Raw genomic sequence first — 15065 nt, forward strand, 5'->3', positions numbered from 1 at the left:
CGAGCTATGTGCCCTGCCCATTGCCACTTCAAAGTCGCAATTCTTCGGGCTATGTCGGTCGCTCTGGTTCTTCTGCGGATCTCCTCATTTCTGATTCGATCACGCAGAGTAACTCCGAGCATAGCCCTCTCCATTGCCCTCTGAGTGACTCTGAGCTTGTTGATGGGGCCCATAGTTAGCGACCACGTCTCTGTTCCGTAAGTCATCACTGGCAACACACATTGGTCGTAAACCTTCGTCTTGAGACACTGCGGAAATTTGGACGAAAAGATATATCGGAGCTTCCCGAACGCTGCCCTGCCTGCTGAATTTTTTAGTTTATTTAATACTTATTCTGCTATTCAGGGCATTTATAGTAATATTATATATATGCACATCAATGAGACATGTACATTTCAAGTGACATTTTACCACTGACAATCTGTTTTTGACTAATATTGACATGCCTTCCCGGAACCTCTCTACTTACACTTGAACTTTATAAAAAATAAAAAAAAAGGGAGAAAAGCGTTGTTTTTAGGCATTTAAAGGCAATTTTTAAAATTTTTCTCTCCGTAAGAACCATCCTCGTACCTCAAGGAATATTCTAAAAAAAGAATTATCGAAATCGGTTCAGTAGTTCTCGAGATTAGCGCTTACCAACACATTTAGCGATTCATTTTTTGATTTTTTTTTTAATTATATCTTATATATAAAATTCTCGTGTCACAGTTTTCGTTCGCATACTCCTCCGAAACTGCTTGACCGAATCTCATGTAATTTTGTGAGCGATAATTGGCCAACATCTATTTTTCATCCCCCTAAATGTTAGGGGTAGTCCACCCCTAATTTTTTTTTATTTTAAGGCAAAACAACGTTTGCCGTTACAGCTAGTATAGTATATTATTTAAAAAAAAAAATCAGTTGGGTTCCTATCCAGCTAAGGATTATTATTGTATATAACATTATATATGTATAAATATTGTAAGTAACGCCATCTAGTATTTATAGACCGAACTAAGTTATTTGTCATAAGATATCCATTACCCCCGCTTCTCTTCCTACTACACTGACTTCGGTCTACAAATACGGAGGTCGGTAGTTAAATAATTCTCTTTCGTTGGGTGAGCCGCGGCATTCAGTCGACGAGCGCAGAGCGTGCCGGTTGTGTTTTGGATACTAAAGTGAATTGTATTAGGAATGGGTTTATCCCGGTCCTAGTTGGGCCTGGGGGGAAGCTGCAAGTAGTGAATGTGAGTGTTAATGCATTCTAAAAGGGCCTTTTAAACCTACACCCGTGTCGCAAGTCACGGGCGCTACTTGGGGTTTCCATTGCGCTAGCCGGCTTCAAAGCCTCAGTCCTCATATGGAGTCCACTGTACATGTGAAGTATGTTTAATAAACAGTTTTGAATGTTCAAGTAGTAATACTGACCGGGCTGGGCATCTGGTCCGGGTCGAGTTGTTTCTGTTGCGGCTGATGGTATTGCCCCGGGTAGCTGGGCTGCTGCGCCGGGAACTGACCCGGGTACTGCGCCGGGTACGGACCCGACGGTGGGTAGCCCGACTGCTGGGGCTGCGACGACGCCGGCATCGGCGGCATGCCTAACAATAAGTTATATGCTTTAGACAAATTTTACCCAAATAGGGCCGTTCAAGTCAACCCTCACATTGTCTTTGCTAAAAAAAACAATACATTAATTGAAATATGTTTTCGTAAACATGGGGGGAGAGGTTACAAGGGGGGTGGGGGGTAAATCTATACATATAAATAAAATTGGAATGTCTGTTTGTAATATTGAAATAATCGTTTTTTACTACATGCACATGAATATAAATACGGTACATGCACTAAAATACCATTTTTTTTCCATTTTTGTCTGTCTGTCCGTTTGTTCCGGCTAATCTCTAAAATGGCTGATGTAATAAGGAGTAACTTAGGCTACTTTTATTTTAGAAAAATAGCCTTGCCTAAGATTCTCCTTATTACAATAAACAAAAATTGTAAAAAATGTTAATATTTTGGTGCATGTACCGTATTTATATTCGTATGCATGTAGTAAAAAACCGTTCTTTAAATATTACAAACAGACACTCCAATTTTATTTATATGTATATATTAAACTAACTTACTATTTATAAGTACTTTCAACACACATATTATCTGATATTAATGACTCACCTGGGTAGCCAGCATTTGCTGGTGGTCCACTCTGCCCAAATCCTGGCTGGTTTCCTGGTTGGTTTACGGGCGGCATTCCAGGGTACTGTCTCTGCTGTGCTAGCGGTGGGGGCATATGTGGCAGACCAGGCATTGATTGGTATTGCTGCTGGGCTCCGGGCTGTGACGGTGGGCCAGGCTGCGGAGGCAGGCCGGGCTGACTGAAGCCAGGCGGACCCTGCAAGTGCCCGGGTTGGGGCAAACCCGGCTGACCCGGGAAACTCGGCTGGGAAGGCAACCCAGGTGCGCCCGGCTGTGGTGGAATCCCTGGTCTATTCTGCAGTCCAGGCAATCCATGTCCAGGTTGGGGTGGTAGTCCAGGTTGGGATGGTAGTCCAGGTTGGGATGGTAATCCAGGTTGGGGCGGTAGTCCAGGTTGGGGCGGTAGTCCAGGTTGGGATGGTAGTCCAGGTTGTGGTGGTAGTCCAGGTTGAGATGGTAGTCCAGGTTGTGGTGGTAGTCCAGGTTGCTGGGGGCCTGGAGGCTGTACACCTTGTCCAGGCTGCGAAGGGAATCCTACTGGAGGGGGTACTCCTGGTTGTAAAGGTACTCCAGGTGGTGGTACACCACCTGATTGTGGGAGAATCCCTGGTTGTGATGGCAACCCTGGTTGTTGAAAGCCAGGCTGTGGTTGACCAGGTATCTGAGGATGTGGAGGCATTCCTGGTTTCACAGCGTGAGATGGTTGTGATGGTAATCCTGGTTGTAATCTAGGTTGTTGAGGAAGTGCAGATTGTGAATGTGGAGGTATTTGTCCTGGTCCAGAAGGACCTTGACGTATTCCGAGCCCACCTGGAGGGCCTGGGGGTTGTTGGCCTATTGATGAAGAGACTCCAGGCTGCTGATTAGCTTGAGATATTTGTGCGCCTTGAGGCACTGGTAGGCCTTGCCCCATGGATTGAGCTTGGCCCAAGGGAGGAGTTTGACCCAAGGGTGGCGCTTGACTCAAGGGAGGAACTTGGCCCAAGGGTGAAGCTTGACCCAAAGGAGGGCCTTGGTTTAAGGGAGAAGCTTGACTTAAGGGAGGAGCTTGAGACATTGGTGGCCCTTGTTGTAAATTTAGTCCTGCTGGGAATGACTTATTTTGATCAAAATTAGGTTGGCTTGATGGTGGAATCTGGCCGAAATTCTGCTGAGGATGGGAACCAGGTATTGGTCCTGGAGTTGATGATGGAGGTGGTTTTTGCCCTGATGGTGGTAATTGTTGAGGTGCGCCACTAACTGGCGGGCGACCAGGAGGGAAGCCGACTGGTCGCTGCCCAGGTGCAACTTGACCTGGACCAAAGTTTGAATTAGGATGGATATTACCACCTGGGAGCTGCCCAGGTGGTAAATGTCCTGAGGGGATTTGAGATGGAGGATATCCTGGAGGGCCATTTAGGCTTATATTTTGCATTTTATTAGCCACATCTGCTGGTTCAAAGGGTTTAGATGCCAATTGTTGCCCGTTTGGTGGTTGGTTATAAAAATTTGCATTTTGTACACCATTGTAGTCCTGCGATGTGGGGGGGAAGCCAAGAGGATTATTTGGTGTATTATTATTTTGCCCTGGAGGCAAATACTGCGGATTCATCATCTCTAAGCCGAATCACCTGGAATCAAATACAGAGTCATGTTAAATCATATAATTTTTTTTGTAAAGTAATACATATATATACATATTTAATATCCTTGGTCGGAGGGAAAGGGGATTGTTAGTAATGTGAACTGATGATCATTTCGCTAGTAATGTATGGTACACTCAGGTTGACCTCCACGCGGTTCTCCCTGGAAAACATCGTGATAAATTCTTGGTGAATTTGTCACGATGGGCTAACTGACCTGACCTGGTGCCCCGCCAGCGTAAACCGTTAGCGCAGGTGAGTGCACCATTCCATTATTAGCTAGCTAGGGATCGTATAGGGGTGCATACTAATATCCTTGCAACAGCACTATGAGACCCATTGCAATGCAGAAGACTTAAGGGATTTTATTCACTGATGAGACAGTTTCCTCACTGGAGGTACAGTTCTTTCCCGTCAACAAATTCCAGTCCCACAATAAATCTGTTAAAGGCTTGCTGAGCCGATTGCAAGATACAAAAGAAAAAAAACGTTGTTAGTGAAGTTCCACTGGATACCAGGTGGCCGGATACCCAGCTATTTGCCCACGTGGTTGACCAAATAGCCAGGAGTCTAGTCATTAGGCTCCCTAAAATATGGTTGAGCGCAGTGATAGCTGGCTCATCTGTCATACTCGTGAACGGGTGCTGCTTGTAGGGACTGGTCTGCTCTAATCACTATGACTGATTTCCTCTTATTAATTGTTTAACCAGTTGGTTATATATTCAATATTTTTTCTATTTGAGTATTTAATTGAATTAGTTCTAATTGCTAGTTTGTATTCACAGGCTTCAAATTAAAAATGTAAAGTAATAATAAAATTATTTAAAAGAGCAAAACGCAAGTTTCTCGCTCGTTCTTCTTGTGATGAGAAAGCTTTCCGAACAAGTGGTAGATTAAAAAAATGTAATGACTATTCAAAAGTGCTTCAATGTAAGTTTATTTGAATAAATGATTCTATCCAGTATCTGCCAAAGTGCTATCTGTTTCATCTCTAATATGTACATACTGAATTGAACAAGACATTCAAACATTGTTAATACATAACATGTTATGGAGAATGGGGATTGTTAATAATGTGAACTAATGATCCCATTACTAGCAATATACAATAATAATAATAATAATAATTTTTTGAAAAAAAAAAAAAATAATAATAATAAATAAGAAAATTTCTATCTTCATCACATAACTCATCCATGCTTGGCTAAGGCCTGCGTGTTTGAATATATTACCCCCGTAAAAAGGCAGATATAATAAATATATATATGTATATATATATAAGAAATAATAAAAATCATAAATAGAAAATCATGAACAAAAGGCAGTCTTATCGCTATAAGCAATTTCTTACAGACAACCTGCAAGATAGGACTAACATACACAGAAGAGGTAGATGGCACACACAAGACACTATAATTACAATGTCAGGTCAACCTCCACATGTTTCATTGAAACCATAGTGACAAATTCCTGGTGAAATCATCACAAAGGCCTAACAAACTTGACCTCATCTTCACTGGTGCTGCACCTACATAAACCATTAGCGCAGGAGAAAAGGGGATTGTTAGTAATGATCTTATTGCTAGCAATATACCATGAGAGGTTGACCTCCACACGGTTCCCCCTGAAAACCATTATGATAAATTCTTGATGAATTTTACATGATGCCCTAACTGACCTGACCTCAACATATCATCCTCCACTGGTGCCCCACCAGCATAAACCGTTAGCACAGACGAGTGCATCATTCCATTATCATTCATTTAAACAAAAACCCAACATGTTTTGGAGTTGATATCCATACCAAGACAACATTATTAACATTTGTTTTTACCATTACTTCTAACACTCTATATTCAACTAGGGCATTTTAATTGCCCGAAATAAAACAAGCCTATATTGCATACAAGTTGTATTATTTGTATGTACATCATCTACAGAAGAAACAGTCTTTATAAATTGTGAAATTTATAAATTGGCACTAAGTACAAGCTGTTTAACAATATTATATTACCCATATAATGAATTCCCATCAAGCTATTAAAGTAGACACAGTAAAACCATAATTTTGAGGAAATTCTTTAAGCTATTGACCTGACCTATTTCAATTATTTAGTTTTGTTAGCTTCGCATGGGTGTACATGTATATTTGTAAGGTTTATATGTAACCTTCCTATTGAATCACTCAATCTATTAAAAAAAACACTTCAAAATCCGTTGTATAGTTTTAAAGATTTAAGCATACATAGGGACAGACAGACAGGGACAGCGATTTTGTTTTATACTATGTAATGATATTTATTATTACCTATAGATGCTCTCGGTTATAAAATATGTTACAAAATAAGTTATCACAAAACAGCGGGAATTGTGTCACCAGTTCTGATAAGCAATTAGAGCTTCACAGCAGTTTAGATGAAGAATTTATTCACGTCATTCTTACGTGTTGTATTGATATGTGTCCAGAAATTATGACGAGTGTATTTAACGAGCGGTAAGATCGAAACTCGTTTCTAATTGGGAAATAATCAGTTTGACATACCAAAACATTTTCTCCAAAAAACAGCACAATACTCACGTTACCAGACGAAATAGCACAAACAATACAAACTGTACACTTAGAATTGCGTAATATTTGAACGGTAATAGTAAAAATACGAGAAAATTTGATTTAAAAGTAACACAATCTAGTTAGTGAGTGACATCTGGCACATCAAATTTATTTGGTAATTAAACATGTATCTAAACACTAACTAACACTTTACATGAACAATAATAACAAATATTTCATATATTTCAGATACTTACGGCTTTAAGAGGAAATCTTAACAAAATATTGCAATAAAAAATATAAACAAGAGACCGCAATGAAAAACGTCGGGCCACGTATTCTGGCAGACAGTGTTGTCACATCGTCTTCGCTTATGTGGAACTTTTGAAGTTTTGTGTCATTCACGTGTAAAGGAACGTACAATATTAATTTGTAGCACAAATTACATATTTAATTTGTATTTAATTCTATACAGCGGTATATAAAATTAAAAGTTGTTACACGTTTTGTCTTTTCATAGTATTTTTGCAAATAATAATATATATACTTCATTGATTTAATTTAACGATAATTCCGTAAACGGAACGCATGTAGACTCGTATGGCAATCTGACAATTGACTGTCATTTTAGGTTAGACCTGAAATGACAATGATTATCAAAAATAGACTCTATGCCGTAGCATTAAAATCGAGTATCATATATTATAACAAATAATCATAATTAGGAGTCAAATCGTAGTTGTTTTGAATCTTATATATATTCTGGTCCTTAACTGACTACAAACTACTTTTTTTTATCGGGTACAACATTTGTGTGTCCGAATTCCAAGATTACTCTTTGGGAAGCCTAAGTTGTCTCGATAGGGATCAACAGTATCGCTTCCCTCCAAAGGAGAATTTCCTATAAAGATCTTGAACTTATCTTTAAAGATATAATAAGAATGAAAGAAATGTAATTTCATTCCAATTCATCTGACTTATGTAGGTGAATCTGTAAATAACATAGATTTATTAAACCTAACTATAATTGTATTCGTATCGTGCGAAGCCAGGGCGCATCGCTTGTTTATTTTATCCATAGTAAAATGTCAACGCCAAAATTGTCTGTCTGCAGCTTTTACTACAAAACGGGTGAATAAATGTTTAAGATTTTTTTTCTGAAGATAGGTTTTATTCTAAGAACGGAGAGGAGCGGTTTTCTAAAAGACATTCTGCCTAAAATAAAACAGACGAAGTCTCAGTATAACAACTAGTAATTCTATATATATATGCCTGTCCACATACTCATGTCAGAAGCACATTAATGATTATAAAAGCAAGAACTAGCAACAGTACAATAGCTCAGTTGTTTAGATAAACAGTATCAACAGTATATTTCGTTTTGCCGGAAGGTTCGAGGAGACGTCTACCGGGATGTAGGTCGGACATGTTTCAGCTTCCTCCAACGGGGCCGAGGGTCGGCATGGTCACACCCCGTCCGCGCATGCGACCCGGCCGGTTGAATAGGGATGTTCAACTACAATAATCGATTGTCGATAATGGCGCTACTTTTTTTTTACAAATGTGACACAAGTCTGTAGTTTGACAAATTTATTATCTGTGGATAGTGAAAATTTATAGAGATGGCTAATTAAGATTAAGCCTATTTACTCACTAAACGATTACTTGAATGACGAGCGTGCATGGCAATAGATGTTCATGCACAGGATTTTAATTTAATGTTAGACATAGACACATATACATAAACTGGCTTTAAAAAAAGTAATTCAATTGAGTTTCTTGCCAGTTCTTCTCAATTGGATCTATATACTAAACTGGACGGTAGGGCAAAACTTATACCTAATAAAAAAAAATTACGTTCATAAGCGACTAAAATGTTCTATGTAATGTATGAATAAATGATTATTGAATTTGAATTTGTATTGTGGATATTGACTTTACTACTACGGCTACAGATTAAATTATTTCCTTTTGACTAAAACGCTATACCATATGCTGACACTATATTCTCATTAATTTAATTTAAAAATTAATGTGTATATTTGTTATCATGTACAAGCTTATTTGAAAAGAATAAGGGCTGAGTTTCTTGTCAGTTCTTCTTAGCTTGAGGTATTCTAAACTGATGGTATATTTGACATATCTTAAGAGTTTGTATTATAATAAATAAATAATCTCAGTACAATTCACACAGCGCCATCTAGGCCCAAATCAAGCTGCCTAAAGCTTGTGTTATGGGTACTAGACAACTGACACAAATACAGTGTTACTGGCAGCTTGTCTACCATTCTTTTTATAAACTTTATATTTTTTATGTCTATTTTTTATATGTCACTTTTAACTAACATATTGTTTTGTTACTTCTTGCTGTGAGCCCTTTTGGGAAGAATACACATTTTTACTAGTATTTGGTTTTTATTAAAATAGTAGTTGTGTTCCCGCTCCAGTAATACATAGATATGTTTTTTTTCGTAAATACATACATATTATACATAGAAAATACCCAGACCGATACAAACAATCATACTCATTAATACAAATTTTTGTACCTGCGAGGGATCGAACGCACTCACATCTTAGTTAGCAAGAGTTTGAACGCTGATTTTAGAATTAAATATAGATATTTGGTGGATGCTTCAATCGATATCGATATATTTCTATCGATATAAAAACCGTAACATTCTATAAGCAGCCCATCACTAAACATGTAACCCTCCCTATATCGATCTACACCGTCAAAGCCTAATATTGCTTGTTTGCTCATACTTCTCTACTGTGAAACATCTCAAGATTTTTTTACTACAAACTCAATATTGTACTTTCCACCATCTGTGTTTAAAGTCGAAATTCGCATACCAATTATTTGCCTTAAATCCTTTGGTACGGAATATAAAATTGTTTCTAGGACTATCCGACATACAATTATAGTTTTTATGCAATTGTAATAAAGTCTACTCTGAGTTTTGAATAATGAATATGGCAGTTCTGAGGTTTTCAGGTGCTTGGAAGGCCTGGACAGAGGGTTTCAGCAAAAATGTGGTTTGAATGTGATTTTATAAGATTTGGTTGATTTTTAAAGGAAAAAAACTGTTATAATGTGCTGATAGTCATAAATATGAATTAAATAAATGAGTTATTTGTGGAAATGTGATAAATGATTATGAGGTAGCTCGGTGGGGTGGAGACCGAGGGTTCTTAATATAGCACATGGCATTTGTGATATGTTACTGCGGGATATAATAATAGCAGGTACGTATTTGTAGATTTACTATCTTCATCTGTACTCTACTCTAATTCTTAACATTATATAGTATAAAATAAACTCGCTGTCGCTGTCTGTCCGTCCTTATGTATGCTTAAATCTTTAAAACTACGCAACGGTTGAAACGTTGAAACGTTTTTGAAACGGTTTTTTTTAATAGAGTGATTCAAGAAGAGGGTTTCTATATATAATACATGTACAACCGTGCGAAGCCGGGGCGAGTAGCTAGTGCACGTTATAAATGCAATAGTGATCTTGTTTGTTTGTCAGCCTAACCAAGTCAAGACAGAATATTTTTTTTATTGTTAATTTACGCAAGCAAAGTCGCGAGAAACAGCATGGTGAATATATATTAGATCAGCTACAGTACCAGGAGCGTTACAGTATATTGTGATCATTGTGGTTTTCGGATAAATAGACAGACAGAAAGGCATTTTCGTAATTTTAAATATAGTGGGTTCGATTCCTCGCACGGTACAAACATTTGTATTCATGAGTATGATTGTTTTATCGGTCTGAGTGTTTACTATGTATAATATGTATTTATTACCAAAAAAAATGCATCTATGTATATATCAGTTGTCTAGTACCCATAACACAAGCTCTGCTTAGCTTGGGACTAGATGGCGCTGTGTTAATTATCTTGAGATAAAAGTAAGTAAGTGCTCTGAGTGCTCTGAATGGTGCACCCGCCTGCTCTAACGGTATACGCTGGTGGGGCAAATGGAGGATGATTTCTGTCTGTCTGTTAGACAAGTACATTTTTTGATCATAAATACCATGCAATAATCAGACTTTTTTTCAGAATCCACCATGCTGTTAATCTTCTTCGCGCTGCTGAGCTTCAGCCAGGGTCTGCCGCAGAAGCCGAACCTGGACGCGATCCTGAACCGGCGGACCGACGTGTACATCGCCGGCTTCTTTCCATTCGGCAAGGGTGTGGAGAATTCCAACACTGGTATCTATTTACTTTTAATCGATCACACCATACCATATATCAGGGTTTCCCAAACTGTACGTCGGGACGTCACGTGTCGATGTCACGTTGCTTTTCTGCACTAATTAAGAACAGGTACAGCTCAATCATCCCCCTAAATGTTAGGGATAGTCCACCCCTAATTTTTTATTTTTATTTTAAGGCAAAACAACGTTTGCCGGGACAGCTAGTAGACTTATAAAAAGAAATGAAAGTAGCAATTTCCAAACTGGAGCCCCGGTTTCATTGGCTGTGCTGTGAAAAGCACACCCCTCAAATGTTCAAATAGTGTTTTTATGTAAACCTATTACTAGACTAGTACTAAAATTGTTAAGTATTTTTGGGGGTTGAACAACACAACGCGAATAAGTTTGCACGATTTGTTACCAAATCAAATGAAAAAAACACCAATATATATTCAATGGTTAGACAGTTTGATTGGTGTCTGTTAGTGTTATGTTGTGCCTAGTAAGTAAGTCTTGAATATCATATTTATTATATTTAGGAATGTTACGACATATACAAGATTGTCCTAATGCAGATAATTTAAAATTAAATGATTTATCTACACTACTAATATTTATATCATAGACAATATTTGTACATCACCAAATAGAGTATGATTTAAAACTTCGTTACCAATACTAGGGATGTTGAGACGTTTAACAATATCTTCTCTGATGTAAGAACGCTGTGCGCCATTGTCAAACAGGATACGCACCATTTCATGTTGTTTCCCATTGCTAATTCAAATTCAAAAATCATTTATTCATGTAGGACTTTTTAGCCACTTATGAACGTCAAGTTTTTACATTATAATTTTTTTCCCTACCGTCCAGTTCGGTATATAGATCCAATTGAGAAGAACTGGCAAGAAACTCAATTGAATTACTTTTTTTAAAAAGCCAGTTTATTTACAATGTATATTTATATAGGTGTCTATGTCTAACATTAAATGAAAATCCCGAACATGAAAACTATTGCCATGCACGCTCGTCATTCAAGTAATCGATTTTGAGTAATTTTTTAGGCTGAACAATGACTGTCATTTAGGTTATTTTTCTGTAGCAATGTCGCTGGTACAGCTACTTATTGTCTAAATTTACTGCCGATAAATTGCTAATGTTATATATTATGTACTATCATTGCCGTGCCACAATTTTGTGGAGAATCTACGGATAGCGCGCGGCAACACCGTTGCCTAGCGACGATAAATAAGCTCTATTTAACAAGCCTGTCATAGCAGCCCGAATCCCTTCTTATCTTATACCACAGATAACATTATAATACATACTAACCCCGAAAACTCCGGTCCGCCTCAAAATTAAATATATCAAAGGTTTTTTGAAGTTTAGTTACGGAATAAATTTCTGAACGCATTTTTTTTTTATGTATCAATATTTTACGGCTCTGGATACAAGTCCTTTTTAGCCCAACATAAAGTACAAAAACTTAACCCTGTTTGGTGTCGCCCTGTCAGGTATCTGCAACAATTTTGTATGGGACAATATAATTGTTGTTTTCACTTCCTCCTCTGGACTTCCACGAATATTTCATGACTAAAATTAGCCAAATCAGTTCAGCCGTTCTCGAGTTTTAGCGAGACTAACGAACAGCAATTTATTTTTATGACAACTGAATTTCTATTTGTATTATTACTAGCTACTCGCCCCGGCTTCGCCTGGGTGTACATGTATTATACATATAAACCTTCCTCTTGAAGCACTCTGTCTATAAAAAAAACGCTTCTTAATCTGTCTGTTTGTTCCGGCTAATCTTTGAAATGACTGAACCGATTCTGACGGGACTTTTTTTGACAGGTAGCTGATGTAGTAACTTAACTAACTAACTAACGCAGGAGAAACTTAGGCTACTTTTATTTTAGAGAAAAAATTTTAGAAAAATAAAGTTAAATAAAATTAATATATAATAAAAAAAACTACTATATATAACACATGTGGGTACATAGTGCTGTTATATTAAAAAATATATATTACTAACTATATATAGTTATTTAGTATTGTCTTAAAGTTAATTATTTTAGTAATGGTTGCAAATATAAACTAAATTGTAATATTGATTCAGTAGCCAGTTATTATGGAGTCTACAATCATCTATCTACAGTAATTATATCGCTACTAGCTGCGCCCGCGACTTCGTCCGCGTGTTATAGTCACCTCGACCAAACAAAGAAAAAATATTCAGTAACTAACCCAACCTAACCCAAAAAAGCCAATTAAAATGAACGATTTTCCGTACAAACTTCAATACCCTATAGGTTAAATTTATTACCCCTTAAGAGTAATATTTTTACAAACTTTGAATGTCATATTTACCTAATTGTATTTAATCAGTAGCCTCAAAAATAAGTTTCAAGCTTCTAGCTTCAAAAATGACGATTCTGCCGTAAACCTATCATCCCCTCTTTTACCCCCTTACAACCCTTTTTGGCATTAAAAAGTAGCCTATGTCCTTTCTCAGGGTCTAAACTATCTGTGTACCAAATTTCATTTAAATCGGTTCAGTAGTTTTGACGTGAAAGCGAGACAGACAGAGTTACTTTAGTATTTATTAGTAAGGATTTGTTCCAAGTTACGGTAACATTATTACAGTCCTCAGAGGACCGTGGGGTAGTTGAGGAGGCCAAGTCCGAACTGTAGATTGACGGCTCGTGATTTATTAATGGTTACTCGTATTAGAAACTTTCATAATGTCGTGAATAATTGATCCAAATTGACGTAAACATGATATCGCAGAGAAAGTATTTAAACAAAATTATTCCGATTCTCTATGACAATATCGTATTTCGAAATTAAAGCTATAGATTACTAGTAAAGATTAATTTTATTAACGGTTTCTTATAAATGTGATTATTATAATGTGGACTGATGATCTATATTTCTAGCAATGTTTGTTTTTTAGGTAGATAAAATCACGCGGTTCTCCAGTCATATAAAAGATAGAATTCTTGGTGAATTTGTCACGATGGGCATCACTGACCTGACTTTTTCAAATTATTTTTGCCTCCACTGGTGCCCCACCAGCGTAAACCGTTAGCACAGGCGGGTGCACCATTCCATTATCATACATAAAAAAACCGTGTTTGTACGAAATTTTATGTGAAAATACCCCTAAATTAAATGGATGGCTACTCTAAAAATTATTTATTATTTTTGGACATTATTTTAATTTTAACTTTTTTCATGTGTTCAAATACATAAAACGTTAAATTTTTATCCTCTATTACCAACCCCAATTTTTTAATAGCGATATTAATTTATAAGGCAAAATCCGGATCAACTACATAGTTCTCATCAAAGTGAACATTTGTACCCTATTTTATTGTAGGCCAAGTCACAGCAGTATTATATACATAGTGTGTATACAATACTATCAACTCCCGAAGTGGTTGCTTTACGATGCGTGGTACCAAATGTGTGTGAAAACTGCTGTAGGTCGAGGCGTGATGCCGAGCGTGAAGTTGGCGCTGGACCACGTGAACGAGCACGACTCCGTGCTCAGGAACTACAGGCTGCACATGTGGTGGAACGACACCGAGGTATGATGCATAACACTTCTTTTAATTGTCCCATAACTATGTACATATATTAACCGGGTCTTAACACGAACTAATTTTATAGCAAACTAGCTGTTCCCGCGGCATCGTCCGCGTGGAATTTAACTTTAATATTCTAAAATAAAAGTAGCCTAAGTTACTCCCTATTACATCAGATACCTGCCAAAAAAAGTCCCGTTAAAATCGGTCCATTGATTAGCCGGAACAAACAGACCGACAGACAGACAGACAAATGTTTTGCATGTAGTAAAAAACGGTCATTTCAATATTACAAACAGACACTCCAATTTTATTTATATGTATAGATAGAGCTGACTATCAGCTCGTGACCACGGCTAGTGCAACCTAGTCGAAACGTCGAGAGAGGTAAATACCTTTATTTGTCATAAAATTATTCGTGTTAAGACCCGGTTAATAATATAAATCTTAAATATAAAATTCTCGTGTCACAGTTTTCGTTCCCATACTCCTCCGAAATGGCTTGACCGATTCTCATGAAATTTTGTGACACCTCTGAGAATGAAATCTATTTTTCATTAAATGTTAGGGGTAGTCCATATTGCAAAACAACGTTTGCCGGGACAGCTGATATTATAAAAGTCTCGTGAGTTAATCGAAACGACTTGACCGATTTTTAACATTTTATATTATTCAGGTCTGAGAATCGGCTACTATCTATTTTTCATACCCTAAGTGATAAGGGTTGTCCACCCCTAACATTATTTTTTTATTTTTTGGGCAAAATTTTTATTTATATTTTCTTATTATGTGTCATTAAAAAATACATACAACCCTAAATTTTTTTTTTATTTTTTATAGCGTTATTAATTTATATGGCAAAACAACGTTTGCCGGGACAGCTAGTGATATATAAAAGTCTCGTGTCACAATGTTAG

At 37.2% G+C, this 15065-nt stretch overlaps 2 protein-coding genes across 2 annotated transcripts in view; one reads left to right on the plus strand and one right to left on the minus strand.

Annotated features, from left to right (window-relative positions):
• The window catches only part of LOC131843122 (protein transport protein Sec24C), a 28871-nt gene extending 22172 nt beyond the window's left edge, over positions 1-6699 (minus strand). Inside the window, exons 1-3 of the mRNA XM_059191725.1 lie at positions 6612-6699; positions 2161-3791; positions 1414-1583 (exon numbers count right to left, since the gene is read on the minus strand). Of these exons, the coding sequence (XP_059047708.1) occupies positions 1414-1583; positions 2161-3775 (1785 nt within the window). The 5' untranslated portion in view covers positions 3776-3791; positions 6612-6699. The remainder of the gene's footprint in view (positions 1-1413; positions 1584-2160; positions 3792-6611) is intronic.
• Positions 6700-14025: 7326 nt separating this feature from the next.
• LOC131843123 (gamma-aminobutyric acid type B receptor subunit 2) overlaps positions 14026-15065 on the plus strand; it is a 28901-nt gene continuing 27861 nt past the window's right edge. Inside the window, 1 exon segment of the mRNA XM_059191726.1 lies at positions 14026-14151. Within this exon segment, the coding sequence (XP_059047709.1) occupies positions 14026-14151 (126 nt within the window).

The sequence above is a fragment of the Achroia grisella genome, unplaced genomic scaffold (assembly GCF_030625045.1).
Source record: "Achroia grisella isolate CSIRO2021 unplaced genomic scaffold, CSIRO_AGI_Agris_v1 utg2786, whole genome shotgun sequence".
Taxonomy (NCBI): Eukaryota; Metazoa; Arthropoda; class Insecta; order Lepidoptera; family Pyralidae; genus Achroia; species Achroia grisella.